The 18,822-nt window shown below is 63.2% G+C and overlaps 1 protein-coding gene across 1 annotated transcript in view; it reads right to left on the bottom strand.

The window, feature by feature from the left end:
* Positions 1-2,682: 2,682 nt before the first annotated feature.
* Positions 2,683-18,822, bottom strand: part of Eefsec (eukaryotic elongation factor, selenocysteine-tRNA specific) — a 118,045-nt gene continuing 101,905 nt past the window's right edge. Inside the window, exons 6-7 of the mRNA XM_090323883.1 lie at positions 16,721-16,877; positions 2,683-3,097 (exon numbers count right to left, since the gene is read on the bottom strand). Of these exons, the coding sequence (XP_090180009.1) occupies positions 2,913-3,097; positions 16,721-16,877 (342 nt within the window). The 3' untranslated portion in view covers positions 2,683-2,912. The remainder of the gene's footprint in view (positions 3,098-16,720; positions 16,878-18,822) is intronic.

The following is an 18,822-nucleotide window of genomic DNA, read 5'->3' as shown; positions in this document are numbered from 1 at the left end:
GGTAGAGGTGGAGGGGGCAGTGGGGAGGGAGGGAGTGGAAAGGGGAGGTGGAGGGGGTGGGGAAGGGTGGTAGGAGGAGGGAGGATGGAAAGGTGGGAGGTGGAGGGGGTGGAGGGGAGGGTGGAAGGGGTGGTGGACAGCAATATGGAAGAGGATGGAAACAGTGGTGACCTCTGTTTCTCTAGCACTGCAGACTGAGATCTCATCCGCCCAGCTCCTGACACTCCAACTTTCCCCCAGCCTTGGACAGTGGTAGACGTGGGGTCTGTACTCAGGGTTCACCCCCAGAGCTAGCACCCACCTTCACCCCTGGAAGGCTCCCATCCGTGGTCTCACCCCTCGGCCTCTCAGCTTGCCCACAGCCCCACCATAGGCTCTGCTGCTGGCCAAATGGGGCCAAAGCATGGCTCAGCAACCTTCTAGGTTTGGTGCGAATTGCTTTTAACCTGGCAGATTCGAGGAGAGCATGGTGAGGGTGGGACCTCACGTGTCGGGGGGCAGGCCCAGGACTCCTCCCCCAGCAGACCTGTCAATGCCCTGCCCTGGTGTCTCCTTGGCAAAATCTAATGAGGGCCAGAAAGGACGGAAGAGGCTGATCTGGGGGGGTGTCTGGGGTGGGGGCGGCATTCCTCTTCAGAACGGAACCTAGAAACATCAAATTCATGTGGAGGGAGAGACAGGGGAGGCCAGGGCCCCAGGTCAGGCCAGTGAGCACAAACCAAGGGTCTTGGCCGAGTGGCCCTGGGCCCCGTGTCCTGGAGACGCCCCCTGTATGTCTGCACTTGGCAGGGCCCAGCCTGCCCTCCCTCGTGACACCAGATGCCAGAGAGGCCAGGCATGGACACTGGTGCACAGATGGACACACACATGTGGACATACTTGCGGCCACAGGCTCTGAGGGCACAGCCCTCGCTCCTGCCCCAGGGCTTCCCAGGCCTCCCGTTTGCCAGCCATTATCTATCAGAAATAGATTAACCCAGAGTGTCCCTTCCAGGGACATTTCCAGATAAGCCTTATCTTCCTGGGGCTGCATTAGCCCAGAGTCTGGGCTGCCAATCAGGCAGCCCTCCACCCAGGCCGGGCAGGGCGACTGCCGTGACTTCATCCCACGGGGCAGGCAGGGAGGGGCGGCCCTTGTCCTGGGCCCAGGAGAACGGACCTGCAGCACGGAGGCCATCCTCGAGTTCCTGGTCAGTGCCCTGGTGCCCTATCGCGTGGCATAGCCCCGGGGCCTGAGGGACGCTGGTTGCTGCTCAGTGGATTTTGGAGAAGCCGGCAGGCAGGGGCCTCTTGCAGGGCCTGGCTGTGATTTCAAGCCACACTGAACAGCCACAGTGCATGTCAGAGTCCTGAGCTTCTGGGGTTGGGTGCCAGGCTGCTCACCTTGGTATGCCTCCAAGGTCTTTTAACTGCTGCTTTGAGAGCAGCATCTGGGTGAGGTGTCAGGGGGAGAAATGGCAGATGTGAGGTTCACAGGCGCCGTTCCTGTGGGTGCTCCCTGCTGCAGGAAGGCGATAGCAGCTGGACCTCGCACCCTGGTCCCCAGAACAGCTGGGTGAAGACCGGGCAGAGCCCAGCACTCTGCCTGCCCACCCTGTGGGTGCTGGGGCAGTCAAGGTGAGGACCTGGACAGGCGGAGGCCTTCTAACAGGGGTCCTGGAGCTGGGCCCTGGCCCTGGAAGGCCTCACCCACCAGGGCCTGGCCCCTCCCTCTGGACAGCTGGCAGGTCAGCCGAGGTGGCCACTCAGGTGGCCACAGTGAGGTTTTCCAGAAGCTGGGGGCTGGCTGGCTCCCCAGATGGAGGCCAGCCCTCCAGCAGGGGAGGAAGCAGCAGTGGTGCCAGGTGCTCCAGCCAGGCGTGGTCACATGTGCATGCACCCTGCGGTCCCTCTGAGCTCCTGCCCAGCCTGGGGGCCCCGGCCGGGCAGAAGCAAGGGGGATGCAGGGCCCAGGACTGGAGCCGGGTGTGCCAGCCTCCAAGCTCACACCGGCTGCCCTCAGTGTTGCCGCTTTCCGCTTGCCCAGGCTGCCTAGGTCCCGGCCAAGGCTGGGGGGGCACCCGGGCGGTGGCCCCTGGGTCTCTGGGGAGCATGGGTCTGGGCTCTGTGGCTGGTGTCTTTAATTAGGGGCTGCATGGGATGGGGACGCCGTGTTCCAGGGCACCGCTCCCTGCCTCGACCTTCAGCTCTGGGCTTAACAGCCCCAAGTCATTTGATCGCAACCTGCCCTGTTAATATTTTTAATGCCATTTTTGCAAATTAAAGCGTAATGCACCGATTACCGGGATAAAAGGGAGGCCTCTGCGTCCGCTGGAACATCTGTTCATCTTGCCAATGTCTGCAAAAGCTTTGCTTTCCCTCCACCCGCTCGCTCTGCCCTTTCCCTCCTTTCCGAGTGGTCTGGGGGTTTGAGGCCACAGGCACCGGAGGGTGGGGTGTGTGTGCCCTGGGCAGTGCTGCACATCCAGTACCTGGATGCTGCCACCCTGGCGTCCACCCTCTGATGCGTGTCCCCAGCTCACGATCAGGTGACCCCCCCCCAGAGGCCCAGGGCACCCCTGGATAGCCACGTGGCTGGACCTGTCAGCTGTGGTCCCAGCCCACACTCAGGGCCTCCCGGTGTCCTCCTGGGGACAGCCTTGTGGGGAGTGGGGATCGGAGACCAGCAAACCGGCAGGTGGGTTAGGCCAGAACAGCATATTTATTTTCCACGGCTGAGAGCTGCCTGTCTGGGCAGCCAGTGGGGCCCGGGCCCCAGCCTGCAGGCCGGGTGGAGGGAAGGCCCTCCTGGCCTCCAGGCCCGTGGCTCCTCTCTGGGCCTGCTGCCAGCAGGCCGTGGGGGGGGGGATGGAGGCACTTATGGGTGGGTGGGCACTGGCACCGTGGCCAGGCTGCTGCGAGCCATTCGTTCCTCAGGACTGGACCATGCGTTTGTGAGGATCGAAGACGTAGCGCTTGAAAGACAGGCTGAGGGTCACATGCTGGGGCTCGGGGCGCTCGGGGCCCTCCTCCTGCACAGAGGCCTCCCCTCGGCCGGGCCGGCCCCGTTTCTTGACTGCAGGTGCCAGGGTCTTCTTGGATTCAGAGCTGAGGCCACCTGGAAGGTCAAGAGGCACGGTCAACGCTGTCCCCACTGGCCTTGGGTGAGCTGGGTCCATCCCATCCCCAGGGGGGCCCAGGGACCTGGCTCTCCTCTGCCGGTGGCTCTTGTTTGGGTTTGGGGTTTGACTGATGGACCCATGCCGCTCAGAGGCCTGGGGAGAGAGCAGTGGCCGGCGGGCTCTTCCCTGAACCCCACGGGCCAGCCGGACCTCTGCTCCCTCCGATGGCAGGTGGTGTGGGAATCGGTTCCAGCTGCTACCCGAACCCCCTGTGTCTCCACTGCATGCCTGCGCTGAGCTGCGGTTCTGGGGCCCCCAGAATCCCAACTTCTCTGAGCACGCGGCTGTAACACCCTTCCTCCTGCCATGCATCTGCCAAAGCGGGCTGTTTTTACGGAACCCCAGCGGAGTGTGTATCACAGTGTGTTAAACAAAGGGAGCCTGGCCGTGAAGCCACACACTAATTGTGATGGAGCTCTGAGCAGGCAGGAAGCTGGCTAGGGCCGTCTTGGGGTCTCAGGTGAGGACTGGCCAGCCTGGGCCACGAGTGCCCACCGTGGGGCTCCCTACCCTCTCAATTCTGCCCAGGACCAGCCTTCTACGAGAAGAACGCTGGCCGAGGTTGCTGAGCTTGCCGGGCCTGGTGGGGTTCTCCAGACGAGTGACCCCGTCCGTGCCCTGTGCTGCCCTGCTGCTCTGCAAGTTTGGGGAGGTGGCAGGGCGCTGCCTGGGCAGGGCTGGTGCGTCGGGCATGCTCCCTCCCGCGGGCGCAGAGAAGGTGGAGGCTGCCACTGTTCTCAGGGCTCTGGGTTGGGCTGCTCCGAACGCGCCCCGTAGATGGCCGGTGGACCCTCCAGGCCCGCCCCGTCCCCGGAGGCGCCTTCGGAGGCAGCAGGCCGTGGGGGTAGCGCTTGCCCCCCACCGGGCCATGGCCTCCGTCAAGTGCCAAGCCTGCAGGTCGGAGCCGCAGGCTGAGCCCAGCTGCCTGGCTTCTTTCAGCAAACAGACCCTGACGAGCGCCACCGGCAGCCTGTCTCCCTCTGGTGCCAGGAGGTCTGAGGGCCAGGGAGGCGAGGGCTCCCCCGCGGTGCTCACCCTGCCGGGGAGACCAGCTACCTGTGCCAGGAGCACGTGGCTGTGAGGGCCTCTGCTGAGGTGGCCGGGCTCAGAACCTCCCCCAGCACAGGGGTGGGCGCCTGCCCGTGTAGGGAGGCGAGGCACACACGGGCTACTGAGCATCGAGCTGGCCGGGCTGGGCGGTGGCAGCGGAGGGCAGGCCCAGTGTCACCTGCTGCCTGTCACAGGGGCTCAGGGCACACTGTAGGGCCGTGTGCAGACCCGGCCAGCTTTCTTGTGTCTCGCAAGGATGGTGGCAAACGTCAGGAGCAAGATGCCAGGAGACGGCTGTGCGGCGTGTGTGTGTGTGTGTGTGTGTGTGTGTGTGTGTGTGTGTGTGTGTGTGTGTGTGTGTGTGTGTGCGCGCGCCAAGCACAGGGTGGGGGGGGGTGCTCTGGAGACGCCGGGCTTGAAGCCAGACGGTGGGGACCAGCCCGAGCTCTCGGGCCGGGGTGTGCAGGCCTGGGGGCCTCATGCACAGTCTCCCGGGAGACGCTGAGCTCAGGCCAGGCACCACTGGACTTGGGCGGCTGGGGGACAGGGCTGCCTTCGCCCCAATCGCCCCCTGCCCAGAGTCCACATTTGCAGCCTGGAAACTCGGAGGCCGCTGGACAGCGCCAGCCCTCCGGGGGGGTTGCGGTGCCGCCCTGGCCCTGCCGCCCTGGCCCTGCATCTCCCAGGCCCAGGATCACCTCCTTCCAGGACCTCCTTCAAGTCACCGTCTACCCATCCTTAGCGCATGCCCATCACGGGCCCCTCGCTCTGTCTAGGGGTGCCTGCTGGACAGCGCCTTCCACCGGGATGGTGGTTCTCGTCTCCGGTGCTCATTACACACCTAGAACTCTGACTCATGCATTCCCCAAACAGAGAGCAAGCAAGCTGTGCGCGGTCACCCCGAGTATGGAGATGTCCGCTTTCCCAGCCTGAACAGGCAGGCGCCACCTCTGCAGGGCGGGCCAGGCCAGGCAGAGCCCACGGGCTGGCCAGGCCTCCGAGCTGCCTGCGCTGCGGCAGCGTGTCTGGAAGGGTGGGCCGGGGTCTGGCGCTGCAAGTTCCCCGGCCTCCGCACAGAGAAGGCGCAGGGGGCAAGGCCCGTCTCCACGGCCCTGCAGATCCTGAGGGCCAGGACAGGGGCCTCTGTGGCCTTGAGCACCCCAGATCTTGTGCTGGCATCAGCAGCAGCGGCAGCAGGCGCTGGGCCTCACCCCTGCTCCCCCCCCACCTCTGTCTCAGTGGCCCTCCAGGCAGGGCCGCGTCTGCTCCCACCTCCCCGCCAACCCACTCTGCTCCCGTCGAGCCCTGGGCATCAGCCACAAGGAGCCCGGCACAGCCTGTGGATACAGGTTTGCCTGGTAGGCTCTTCCTGCCTTTTCTGTCTGGCACACCGCCACTCTGCCGCTGCCCTTGCCAGCCAGGCTAAGCAGAGGTCTCGTGGAAGCCTGAGCAGCGGGCAGGGTGGTGACTGCAGAGGGTGTGGGCTCTGGCTGCGGGGGGAAGTGTCACAGTGGATGTGCACACCCACTTGGCCCCGGCTGTTGCAGGTCCATGGACCAAGGCCAGGAGACACCGACTTGCCCTTGAGAGGACCACAGAAGGGCCAGGGGTTTATACCCAGCTGGTCTGCTGGATGTGCAGGGCAAGGCAGGCCAGGCGCAAAGGAGCCCTCGGTGTTCTCAGAGTGGCTTCCCTTCTCCCCAGGCCTTGGGCCTCCCGTGCGCCCAGACTCCGGATAGAGCGAGAGTGACTGCTGTGACCCTGGGTGACATGGCCACTGGTGGCTTCCCACGGGGACCTCTCCCAGGCCCACACTGTCCTTTTCTCACGAGTGCTGGCCCCACACAAAGGCACAATAGGCTGCAGGCTGTGGGTCTTGGCACAGGCCAGGGGTAATCAGGGGAGAATGCGTGAGGCATGGCGGTTCCCAGCCCGGCACGGCGCGGCCATCAAAGGCCGGCAAATTGCCTCCAATTTCTCGAGTCGCTTTCATGTCGGGGGCCAGACTGGGAAAGGGGCCTCCCTGCTGGTGGGCGGTTGGCATCCAGTGGGAACTGAGCTTGCTGGCAGCTGGGGTCACCGGCTCCGGCCCGGGGGCTGCTCGGCTGGGGCCGTGGTCACTCAGTGCGCTGCGGCTGTGGTTACAGCAGTGAGGCAGCGCCGTGCAGGGGGAGCTCCTCTGGGGGTTCTGACGGGGTCTGAGGGCCGGCAGCTGGCAAGCCCTGGGTGCAGCAAGCTGGAGGCCAGACTGTATGTGGGTCTGAGGAGCGGCAGGAACTGCAGGAGGGCAGGAAAGCCTCGCCTGAGCGGGGGTGCTCAGGACACCTCCCAGGCCGGCCGGCGCAGGGGCTGCTGCTGAGGGCAGAGCGGGGAGGAGCCTGGCCCGGAGAGGCCGGGGGACAGGGGGCCCAGGGCCCATCCACACAGAGGCTGTCGCTGACATTGGTCCTGCAGATCAGCTGAGACGCAGGGCAGGGCAGGGCAGGGCAGGGCAGGGCAGGGCAGGGCAGGGCAGGGCAGGGCAGGGCAGGGCCTCAGCGCGGGTCCCACAGCTGGGGAGTGGCTGCACCTCCACCTTCATCAGGCGAGGTTTTCTGTGCTGACTCATTTTCCAGTGCTCACTGGCTAACGGCGGGGGCTGGTTTTCCCCTCCTTTCCTTCCTGACTATGTACCCTACATGCAAATAAAGATGCAATTTGCTTTAAAAAGATAAAGTGATTCACTTTTTTTTTTTTTTTTATCAGAGGACAAAAGGAAAGGGGGCGGTGACAGCCGGCCCTGGCTCCTGGCCCCTTCGGTTGGGCGGAAGCAGAGGCAACGGTGCCTGTACCCCCATTTTGATGTCTTAATGTTGTCTAATTCCTCCTTTAATTTATATTAAGCTTCTTAGCAGCACTGATGAATTCTTCAAAAACAAAAAGGGCCCTTTGCAGAGCTGCCTCCCACACCACGCAAGCTGCTTTGGCAGCTGTGGGGAAAACTGCATTATGTGCAAGGATTTCTTTTTAAGGCAAAACCAAAACCATTCAGATTCAGGCAGGAAATGACTTAGTCTTGAGACCCAGACAGAGATCCAGCAGCAGGACGGGCTGGCCTGCCGGGGAGGCCAGCGCAGGCCCGGCCAGGTCCAGCACCGTGGATGCCACACCCTGCCCTGGGGTCACAGGTATGCCGGGCCGTGAGGGGCCGAGGGGGGACACCGTGTACCTCGGCGGCAACTCGCCCCCCCCCCCTCCGCACAGCATGCCCACGGCACATCGGGGGGCTGAGGCCCAGGTCACACAGCAAGGACACAGCACGCCAGGGTTAAACAACCTCACCCACTCACTCTTTTGACACCTCTACCCAGGGCCCAGCATCATTCTGGGGCCTGGGCCTGGCGCTCTTCCTCCACCATGGCTGCCATGCAGGGGCCTGGACTGACCAGGGCTCCCTGCTGGACACCCAGCCACATGTCCTTCAGGGTCCTCTTCTGCTGCCCCAGGGCTCACCTGCCCTCCCCCGACAGAGCCGAGGCCAGCGGGGGGACACTCCTGGTGACCTCCCTCAGAGCACGGTCCCCCCACAGAGGGGAGGGTCCCCCAACCCTCCCTCCCCAAACGTGTACACGCTTTAACGGCAGTTAATCTTCAATTAAAATGCCTACAGCAGAGACTAAGATAACTGGTTTAAAAGGTAGAGCTATTGACAATAAAAGTCTTCTTCATATTGCTTTTGTTAAAAAAAAATCCACATATTAAAAATGTCATTTTTATGACTTGGGGAAAAAGCCATCTAGAATAATGAGGGTGAACAAAGACGGGGGGGGGGGGGCAGTCACTTTCCAGGCCCATGTGTGACCTCCTGATCACTGGGTCAGCCGGGCCCACCGCGGGGAGCCGAGAGGCACAGAGGCTGGCCGTCCACCCGCCGGCGGAATGGCCGGGGCCCTGGTCACAGGACCGGTGCGGGCTCCCTCCAGTTTGGACCTTGCTGCCCGCCCCCTCCCCACGGGCCAAGAGCCATGCCTCCAGAAGCCCCGCAGAGGTAGGTCCCCAAGGCCTGTGGGGGGCCCTGCAGCGGGCCTGCCGCTCAGACAGCACCCAGGGAGGCGCTGCCACAGCCCGGGCTGGCTGCGCAGGGACCCCACGGGGCTGCGTGGCCCAGAGTGCCAGGCCTCAGGACACAGCCCCACCAGGCCTCCCCTGACACGGGCGGTCGGCAGGAAGGCAGGGCCCTGTCAGGCACAGCTGTGACACCACTGTGCACGGCAAATGGCAGAGAGCCCACGGGCCTCTCTGTGAGAGGAAGGGGACGCCGGGGAGAGCCTGAGCTGCGACACCCTGGCCACTGGCGGAGTCGGGCTGCTGAAGGAGCTCGGCTCCATAGGAAGGGTGCGGGAGGGGGGGCCTGGCTGGCTCCCGGATGCTGCTCCTCGGTTGGTGTGGCCTCCAGCAGTGGACAGCCCAGCCTGGGGCAGTGGAAGAGGGACGGAGCACGGGACCCAGGGGACGTGGCACGTTCCCTCCGCCTCCCAGAAACTGACTGAAGGGTTTTGATGGCAGGCAGCTGGCTGCACGCCGCGGACTTGGGTCTGGTGCCAAGCTGAGGCGACATGGCCCCCCTTTACCCTCTGGAAGCCAAAGGCGCCCCAAAGTCCAGGCTGGCGTGTGACTTCTGCCTGCTGTCTCCGCACAGACTGGCCAGGTAGCTGGACATGGTGAAGGAGACGCTGACAAGCACGGGGAGAGGCGGTGAGGTGAGGTCAGGCTGTGGCCGCTCCCTCTGAGGAACCAGAGCCCCAGCGTCCTCCAGGCGAGTGGGCCTCACTGCCGTGGCCAGCACGAGGCCTGGGAGGCCCCTGGAGCGGACCTGGAGCGAGGAGAGTTCTCAGGAAGAGCCAGCCGGGGCCCGGGGGGACCCTCCTCTCGCCGGGGTAAAGCCCCCGGAAGGCCACTCACCCCTCACACCCCAGACACCAGAGCCCCCAGCCCACTCAGGGACATGATTCCGCCATGCCACCACTGCCACCCCTCTAGTAATGGACACTTCTTTAAGCCGACGCTCTCGCCACAAGAGTGGCATGAGCTGCCACGCTCAGCCTGGTGCCTCTGTCACAGATACCGTGGGCTGTGTCTCAGGTCACACGTGGTCCCCACAGGAGGCCTGTGCAGCCCACCTGAAGCCACTGACCAAGCGTGCCCTGGTGTTCCCTTCCACGGCATCCTGCCTGCCAGCACAGCTGGTCTCAGCCTCCACCAGGCCAGGGCTGGCGCAGGGCTGGCGTCTAGGCATTCTCTGGGGGAGGCCTGGGGGGGGAGGCTCTGGGGTGGGGAAGGCCCTGGGGAGCCCGGCAGGCTGCAGGGCGGGAGACGCCGCCCCTCTCCTCCTCTGAGCTGCACCACAGCGGGTCTTGGCCTAGGACAAGTTCCCCACCCCAGCTGTGACTGTGTGAAGCAGGGCAGGGTGGGCACCAACTGACCGACCCACCCACCGACGGATGGATGAACAGACGGAGGCACAGACGGCTGCACGGTGTCCGTCTCTGGACCGGCCGTGGCCTACGGGAGTAGCGGTCACTGGACCGGGCCAAGTGTCTTCACCCCATCTCTCCCTGCACCCGCGGGCTGGAGTCTGGATCCCCAGATCCCCTCCACCTGGCCGTGCACAGGCGCACTCTGGAGGAGCCTGGCCCTCTGGGCTTGCTGACCGGCAGCCTCATGGGTCTCCCGGGCAGCTCCGCGCCCCCCCCCGCCGCGCTGTCCGGGAGAGGAAGCCACTTCTCTGGCCCCTGCTGGTGTCCTCTCTCTCACTCAGCCTGGGGGGGGACAGGGCTCAAGCCTCGCACCCTTGTGCCCCGCTCGCCTTGGAGGCCAGGCCACAGGACGCTTATTCTACATTTCCAGTTTGTGAGAGGCTGGAGCCCCGCCCCGCAGCCCCTCCTTCCTGCACACAGCGCCCTTCTGGCACGCACGGAGCTGTGGGCCGCCCAGTCTGCGCTCCGCCCACAGACACAGTCGGACGCCCCTGCTCCAGGTGGCCCCAGGCCAGCACAGGGCCGAGAGGGGGAGGGCGCCTGCCGGGCGGCTGAGGGTGCCCGGTGCCGGCTGGGAGGCCAGGGAGGACGCCGAGTCCCCGGCCCCCCACGGGGAGTTGGCTGCAACCGCCAAGGCGCACACTCTGCACCCAGGGCTGGGGTTTGGAGGACAGAGGCCCCCGTGTGTCCAGAGCCTCCTCACTGCAGGACGGGAGGTGTGAACAGCGCCCACTGGTTGTGGTCACACTGAGCGGCGCCTGCTCTCTGCCATTCCCACGCCACTTGGGCCTCCATCATTGTCCCGAGGGGGCAGGCTTGTCACCTGCTGGTACGAAGGGTGTGAGCGTGCATCTGATGGGGATGGGCTGAGGAGGGAGCTCCCGAGAGGAGCTGCAGTGCTGGGGATGGCCTCTGGGATGGCCGCCCGGGGAGCCTCCAGAGCAGGCCAAGAGACGGCCCCCCGAGACGGCCGAGGCCCCACAGCCCGGGCGCTGCCTGGCACACATCTCCCTCCACGGTGGCGTGGGCTGCGGGGTCAGCTGTGTCCTCTCTCTCCCTTTCAGAGCTCTCCCAGCTCATCCAGCCCATGGGGCACGAGGGCGGGAGGGGAGCGGCGGGATTTATGAGCTCAGAGCGCCGCTGCCTTTTGTGGGGTGGGGGAGGGGGCTCTTTAGGCCAAAACAATATTTAATTTTTTTAAGGGCAGCTACAAAGCCAGGATTAAGCTCAGGCCTTAAAACGAGCCCATAAAATCGAAAAATATTTATCTGGAAGGGTGGCAAGTCCAATAAAAGTTTTATGAATGTTTTACAACTGCCCCGTCAGGAAGCTGGCCTCTCACTCACCTCCCTCCTGTCAAAGCAGCAGCACACACACAAGTGCACGCACACACGAGTGTGCACGCACACGCACACAGGCGCACACAGGCGCACAGGCCACGCAGAGCCCTCTCTGCAGCGCTGCCTGCGGCTGGGCTCACGCTCCCCTCCACCAGGAGGCCCGGGGCCGCCAGCCTGCTCCTCTCGAGTCACCCACAGGTCAGGCTTGAGTGTGCTGGCAGCTCTGACTAGGTCTTGGTGGCCTCTCCCAGGGCCTGGACTGCTTCCAGGGAGAGCGGGGCTGGAGGCGCTCCTGTGACCCGCTCTGTGCAGAGGAAGAACAGGAGACTGAGAGGCCACCCAGGATGGGGGTTGGAGGCCTTCCTGTGAGCAGGGCTTCCCTGGCTTCTGTCTTAGGTGGTGGACGAGGTCCTTAGGGCCTGGCCTGACTGCTCCTGATCTCTTGAAATGCCCATGGGTCTTCCCTTTCCCCTGTAACGGCAAGCCTCCCCGCCCATTTCTCCTAGGTGTGCTACCGGCCCTGCAGGCACCTGTGCGGGCAGGCGGGCGGGCGGGCAGGCAGGCAGGCAGGCAGGCAGGCACTGGGGCTGGGAAAAGCTGGCCCAGGGCGACCCTCGGTGAAAAACAGCCTTGGGCTGGCAGCCCCAGGTTCCAGGTGGGAGCTCGGGAGCCCTGCAGGGAGGCGTGGAGGGTCCCCGTCACATAGGGGACACCTGGGAGAGCCCCAGCTTCCCCTCATTGCTCATGATGAGAAGTGGAGAAACATGGTTTAAGAGATACAGTCACTCACGGCGCTCCTTGGCTGGCCCTGCCTGGCCAGGAGGCCCTGAGGCTCAGGCCCACGTGAGCTGGCAGCAGGGCCCTTGCCCCTACTGTGTCTCGGTCCTCCTCCCTGGACACAGTGTCTACCCTGCACCCTGCACGCAAGCAAGCACATGAAGCCCTGCTGGCCCCACAGCACAGAGGGCTGCAGGCCCTTCTGGTGTAGAACCAGCTGCCGAGAGGGCGAGGCAGTCCCCGCCAGGAGAGCCGACGGCCGGCACGGGGAGGGCGGACCGGCCCGGGGCTCCCGTGTGCCACCAGCCCCACACGCAGCCTCCGTGGTTTCAGGAGTTCCCTTCTCAAGTGGTCCCGGCCACAGCCTCCTGCTGCGGCCAGGGAAACCACCAGGCCCGGCCTCTGCGGGCTGCAGAGGCAGCCGTGCCACAAGGGGTGGCCGGCCACAGGTGGTTTCCGTCCACGGTGCGTGTTTACCTTAATTGCAGATATTTTTAACGTATTGTGTTACTCCATCCGTCTTTGTGGACCCTCTGTCTTGTAAATTTTTAAAAATTATGTTACTTTTTCTGGCGTATCTTCATCATCTGCAGTTATTTATAATATTGTCTTTGCTTCCAATGCTGGGTATAAACATTGTAACAGTTCTTCGATGGGGTTCATATAATTTTTACAATTGCTTTGAAATGCTTCAATGGCCAAAGGGGGAGGAGGTGAGCTGTCCGTTTGGGGGAGAAAATATACCAGGATGCTCTGGGCCCTGGCTGCCCTGCACCGGTCCCCAGGCCGAGGCCTGGCGCTGGTGAAGGCTGCCCCGGCTGGGGGGGCAGCCAGGCTCAGGTTTCAGAGCAGCCGTCCCCACAAAGGGCACTGTCCGGGTAAGACGCCTGGAGAAGGACGGATGGCTTGTTTTCATTGTTATAGGGATTTTCTGAAACCTCCACGTTCACCCTTCATCCCCCTTCAACTCTCCTGGCCAGCCGTCCCCGGCCTTTCTGGGGGAGCCGGTCAGCTGCTGGAACGGGCTGAATGCAGGGAGCAGGGGAGAGGGGCCTGGGCAGAGGCCCTGGGTGTTTCTCCCCCCTGGTGGACTCTGCTCTGCTCCTCCTCCCCCTGGTGGACCCAGCTCTGCTCCTCCCTGGAGGGTGCTCCTCCTCCTCCCCCCTGGTGGACTCTGCTCTGCTCCTCCCTGGAGGGTGCTCCTCCTCCTCCTGGTGGACTCTGCTCTGCTCCTCCCTGGAGGGTGCTCCTCCTCCCCCTTGTGGACTCTGCTCTGCTCCCCCCTGGAGGACTGTGCACGACGGCCAGGACTCATCCGTCCCTTCCACAGCAGGGCCTCGGGGCTCCCCCACAGTCACCACGCTCCTGCACCGCCAACACCACCTGCATCCACCAACACAGGGCTGCCCGATGCCCTCTGTGGAGGAGGCTGGGGGCCTGGCCGTCTCCCCCTCACCCCAGCCACCCCCCTCCCCCAGGGCCGCAACAGCAGGCATCAGGCAAGGTGCAGCACTGCGGGGACCAAGAGCCACCTTGGTGGCAGTGCCTCCTGCCTGTGGTGGCCCTCGTGCTGCTCGCAGGGCCAGGTTCTACTGGCCAGCTTGCAGGAGGGGCGCAGCCCCCGACAGGAGCCCCGAGGCTGTCAGGACACCCGCTTCTGAATTGCTTGAGAGACGTGGCTGGCGGGTGGGGAACAGACACCCCGCAGGCGGGGACAGCCGGAGCTGAGGACACAGGAGCAGGGCTTTCGGGAGCCCTGCTGGAAACTCTGAACTTTTAAATGGCTATGATGGCCTTTGGTAAGAGTTCCACCAGGTCCACTTCTGAGAGCGCGTCCTAAGAAACGTCCCACGCACTCAAGCAGAGTCACGGCCGCGTCTCTCGGCCCAGCGTCACGCAGTGGCTGTTGCCGCTGCCCCTGCCCAGGGCGGCCACAGAGACCAAGGCCACAGCCCCTGCCTGCCGGGCCCCCGGAGACACCAGGGTTCCTCACCTGAGTTGCACACAGCCCCCCGTTTTACAGAGAGGGCAATGAAGCTCAGAGAGGTCCCGGGCTCTCTGGGTGTCCACCCCAGCTGGGTGGCGGGGCCATGGGCAGGGTAGGACATGCCCAGTGCACGACACAGTGGCCTCCACTCTGCCTTCTGGAGAGTGCAGGGTAGAACAGCTAAAGAATAAAGCCTGGGGAAATACGATGAACGGACAGAACAGCACTCAGGTCCACGGGCCCTGACTGCACGAAGAGGCCGTGAGGGAGACACGTTCACGGCGGGCCAGCACAAGATCCAGAACACTCCCAGGCTTTGGAGGCTGTAAAATACTTCCTGGGACACGCATGTGGTCAGATCTTAAGCCACGGGGGCCGTGTCGTCACCGAGACAGGACAAGGCCAGCAGCGTCCTGGGAGCAGAGCCAGCCCAGGTCAGGAGGGCGGCCACCCCAGGGAGGGTCGGTGGTGCCACTCTCCTGCTCCTGGAGGCTGCGGTCCTGCCATGGCTGAGGGGCTTCAGATGACCAGGAACTGATGACCTAGCCAGAGGGGCTCCACCTCACCTCCCAGACCAGTGGACCATGGCGAGTACGGATGTGAGTCATGGTGTGAGGATGTGAGTCATGACGTGTGGATGTGAGTCATGACGTGTGGATGTGAGTCATGGTGTGTGGATGTGAGTCATGGTGTGAGGATGTGAGTCATGACATGTGGATGGTGTGTGGATGTGAGTCATGACGTGTGGATGTGAGTCATGGCGTGTGGATGTGAGTCATGGTGTGTGGATGTGAATCATGATGTGTGCATGTGAGCCATGGTGTGTGGATGTGTGTCATGGTGTGTGGATGTGAGTCATGACGTGTGGATGTGAGTCATGATGTGTGGATGTGAGTCATGGTGTGTGGATGTGAGTCATGGCGTGTGGATGTGAGTCATGACGTGTGGATGTGAGTCATGGCGTGTGGATGTGAGTCATGGTGTGTGGATGTGAATCATGATGTGTGCATGTGAGCCATGGTGTGTGGATGTGTGTCATGGTGTGTGGATGTGAGTCATGGCGTGTGGATGTGAGTCATGACGTGTCGATGTGAGTCATGGTGTGTGGATGTGAGTCATGACGTGTGGATGTGAGTCATGACGTGTGGATGTGAGTCATGATGTGTGGATGTGAATCATGATGTGTGCATGTGAGCCATGGTGTGTGGATGTGTGTCATGGTGTGTGGATGTGAGTCATGACGTGTGGATGTGAGTCATGACGTGTGGATGTGAGTCATGACGTGTGGATGTGTGTCATGGTGTGTGGATGTGTGTCATGGTGTGTGGATGTGAGTCATGACGTGTGGATGGTGTGTGGATCTGAGTCATGACGTGTGGATGTGAGTCATGATGTGTGTGGATGTGAGTCATGACGTGTGGATGTGAGTCATGGCGTGTGGATGTGAGTCATGACGTGTCGATGTGAGTCATTACGTGTGCATGTGAGTCATGGTGTGTGGATGTGAGTCATGACCTGTGGATGTGAGTCATGTTGTGTGGATGTGAATCATGATGTGTGGATGTGAGTCATGACGTGTGGATGTGAGTCATGACCTGTGGATGTGAGTCATGGTGTGTGGATGTGAATCATGATGTGTGGATGTGAGTCATGATGTGTGTGGATGTGAGTCATGACGTGTGGACGTGAGTCATGATGTGTGGACGTGAATCATGATGTGTGCATGTGAGCCATGGCGTGTGGATGTGAGTCATGACATGTGGATGTGAGTCATGACGTGTGGATGTGAGTCATGACGTGTGGATGTGAGTCATGACGTGTGGATGTGAGTCATGATGTGTGGATCTGAGTCATGATGTGTGCATGTGAGTCACGGTGTGTGGATGTGAGTCATGACATGTGGATGTGAGTCATGATATGTGGATGTGAGTCATGATGTGTGGATGTGATCCACTCTCCTTTCCACTGGGGCCATTGGGTGGAGCAATGTCCACAGATTCCCCTGTGCAGCTGGGTTGGGTGGGAGGCACACGTGGCCCACCTCACAAGGCCGAGCATGTCCTGGGCTCATCCGGCACACCAGTGCCAGTGCTCCAGTCCCCTCAGACTCAGGTTCCCAGCTGTGAGGGTTGGGGGCCACACTTCCAAGGAGCCAGGGGCTCCTTCTGCAGAGGTAAACACACACTCTGCCAGTGTGCCTGGACTGCAATGCTATGGGGAGCCAGGGCTCCATCTCCAGAGGTAAACACACACTCTGCCCGTGTGCCCGGACTGCAGTGCTATGGGGGGCCAGAGGCTCCATCTCCAGAGGTAAACACACACTCTGCCCGTGTGCCCGGGCTGCAGGGCCGTGGGGGGGCCAGGGGCTCCATCTCCAGAGGTAAACACACACTGTGACCGCGTGCCTGGGCTGCAGTGCTATGGGGGGCCAAGGGCTCCATCTCCAGAGGTAAACACACACTCTGCCCGCGTGCCCGGGCTTCAGGACTCTGGGGGGGCCAGGGGCTCCATCTCCAAAGGTAAAAACACACTCTGCCAGTGTGCCCGGACTGCAGGGGCGTTGGGGGGCCAAGGGCTCCATTTCCAGAGGTAAACACACACTCTGCCCACGTGTCCAGGCTGCAGGGCTGTGGGGGGCCAGGCCCTGGCTCTGCCATGTCCCCTACCTCACACTGCCCTAAAAGACCAGACCTGCCATCGCTCATAGGGAAGCTGAGCGGTGTGTAAATGGTGGAATGGCGGTGCCAATTCTAACCGCAGCTCTATGCCCAGTCTGCACCTCGGGCCCGCATGGGCTTCCCAGCCTCCGGCCTAGGGGCCTGGGGCCAGCGGGGCCAGGGCAGCGCCAGGCTGTGTGGTGGCCCAAAGACAGATGATCGCTGCACTTACCAGGGATGTGGATCTTGAACTTGCCGCTCTGACCAAAGGCACTGTCGATGACCCCTCGCTCGCCCGTGGACAGCTGCACCTCGAGCCCCACAAACAGCTGGATGTTGGTCTCCTTCTTGAAGAGGGAGCGGCCGATTACACTGTGGTCGTCCATTACCTGCCCGTACAGCCAGACACAGAGAAGGCGTCAGTGCAGGCGGAAGAGCCTGCCTGGACGCGGGGACACGAGGACACGAGGACAGGCAGGGAGCAGACCCACCCCCTGGTGGACACAGCAACCCCGTGAGCCAGACTGCAGGGCAAGGGTGGAGGCAGCGAGCCCAGTCACGGTCCCCTGGCTCAGGGGTGGGGGCAGCTTTGACGTGAATCCCCAGCTGCCCCCAGCCTGCCCGAGGGGTCGGCGTCCTCTAGAGCTGGCGGGCGATGGCTCTGGAGTCCCTGTGGACTCGCTGTACCTCCCATGCTGCCACCGCACCCAGACGCAGTGTGGCAGAGGCTTTTCTGTCCCCTGAACTGTGGCGGGAACCCCACGATCCCCCACCCAGTGCGGGAGGCCCCTCCTCCCCCACCCCTGCATGCCAGGAGCCTGCGCCAGCAGGCCGGGCTCTTCCACGGCGCCTCTCAGTCCAGTCCCACCCTCTGTGGCCTGACCCAGGCCGCCATGCCAGGCCCACACCTCCCAGCAAATGCCAGGCTGAGAGGGCAACGTGTGTGTGAACACAGCTCCCTGCCACAGCCCATTCCTCCTCACGGTGCCTCCTGCGCTGCTCTCCCCCCCCAGCCCTGCACTACACACGCAGCCCCTGCCCAGGCCGCAGAAGGTCCAGATACAGGCAGAGGGGCCTCCCCGCCGAGGCCATCACCTGCCCCTCAGGTTCCAGAGGGCAGGCTGCCAGGCGCAGCCTCAGGTCCAGCCTTCGAGGCACCAGGTGGACAGCAGCTGGGCCAGCCCAGGTGACTCCAGGCAGACTGCACAGTACACGATTCCTGGGGGGAGCCCTGCGGCCTGCTTGTCCAGGCATGGCCTGTCAGTCCCGTCGGTGATGGCTGGGGGGGCTTTGTGTGGGGCGTCAGGACAGAGCAGGAAGTGAGGGGGTACAGTGAGGTGGAGGGGGCAGACACGGGGCACAGAGGATGGCTCCACTCCTGAAGCCTCAGGGCCCGTCCTGCGTGTTTCCTGTGGAGCCTGCGACGCCTCCTGTGCTGTGTGCTCTGGTGCCGGCGCGGTGGCAGGCTGCCCACGCCGGCTCTCCCGAGCCTCAGAAACACCTCACCAGCGCTCAGGCTGGACAGAGGCTCCAGAGGGATTGCTTTGCAAAGTAGAAATGGTCTCATTTACCTTCAAATCCTTTTGGAAACATACTCTGTTTGATTCATAGCACCAGATAAAAGGGAGGCACCTCCTTCCTCCCAGTGATGGATGCGCTGGATTCAAATGATGACGAGAGCGATCATTTCTACTCGCCCAGCTCTCTTCACCACTGCGACCACACCACCTCCTCACCCCCAGGCTGCTGGGGGCCCGTCCCCAACACCAGGGCGGGGGCAGGGGCTCACGGGGGCCTGCTGCCTGGCACCGTGGCCCTGAACCCCGACAGGCTGCCGCTGATCGAAGGGGCAGCGGCACAGGAGGTGCCCAAGACAGGGCCCTGGGGACACCTCTGACTGACGACCACACCGCCTGCAGGGAAAGCCCCACAGAGGGCGGGTGGGACATGTCCTTAGTCCCATGGCACTCAGGACGAGTGGGGGATGAAGGGGTCAAAGACGTGGCTCTGGTCCACGTGCACTGCCCACTCACGGGGCGGGCTTTTGTTCAGGAACAGCTTCATGGACCAGCACATATTAAACGCCTGTGAACTGTCAGCATCGCACCGCCCAGCGCTTCTGCGCTCGGACTCCTGGGCTTCTGCCGTTCCTTCCTCCCCATCCCCCTGGGCTCCACCCTGGCATAGCCTGCTTCTAGAAGCTTCCCCGTACCTGAGACGGTCTGAGCCGCTCTCTCTCCCACCTTATTCCTGAGAGCCACCCGCGGGCTCTCCTGGGCGGGCTGCGAGCTCTTGAGGAAAGGCTCCGCCTGCGTGTCACACACAGCCCAAGCC

Source organism: Megascapheus bottae, chromosome 33, assembly GCF_031878675.1.
Source record: "Megascapheus bottae isolate mThoBot1 chromosome 33, mThoBot2.hap1, whole genome shotgun sequence".
Lineage (NCBI taxonomy): Eukaryota > Metazoa > Chordata > Mammalia > Rodentia > Geomyidae > Megascapheus > Megascapheus bottae.
The sequence above is the reverse complement of the archived record's forward strand: the minus strand, read 5'-3'. Positions and strand labels throughout refer to the sequence as shown.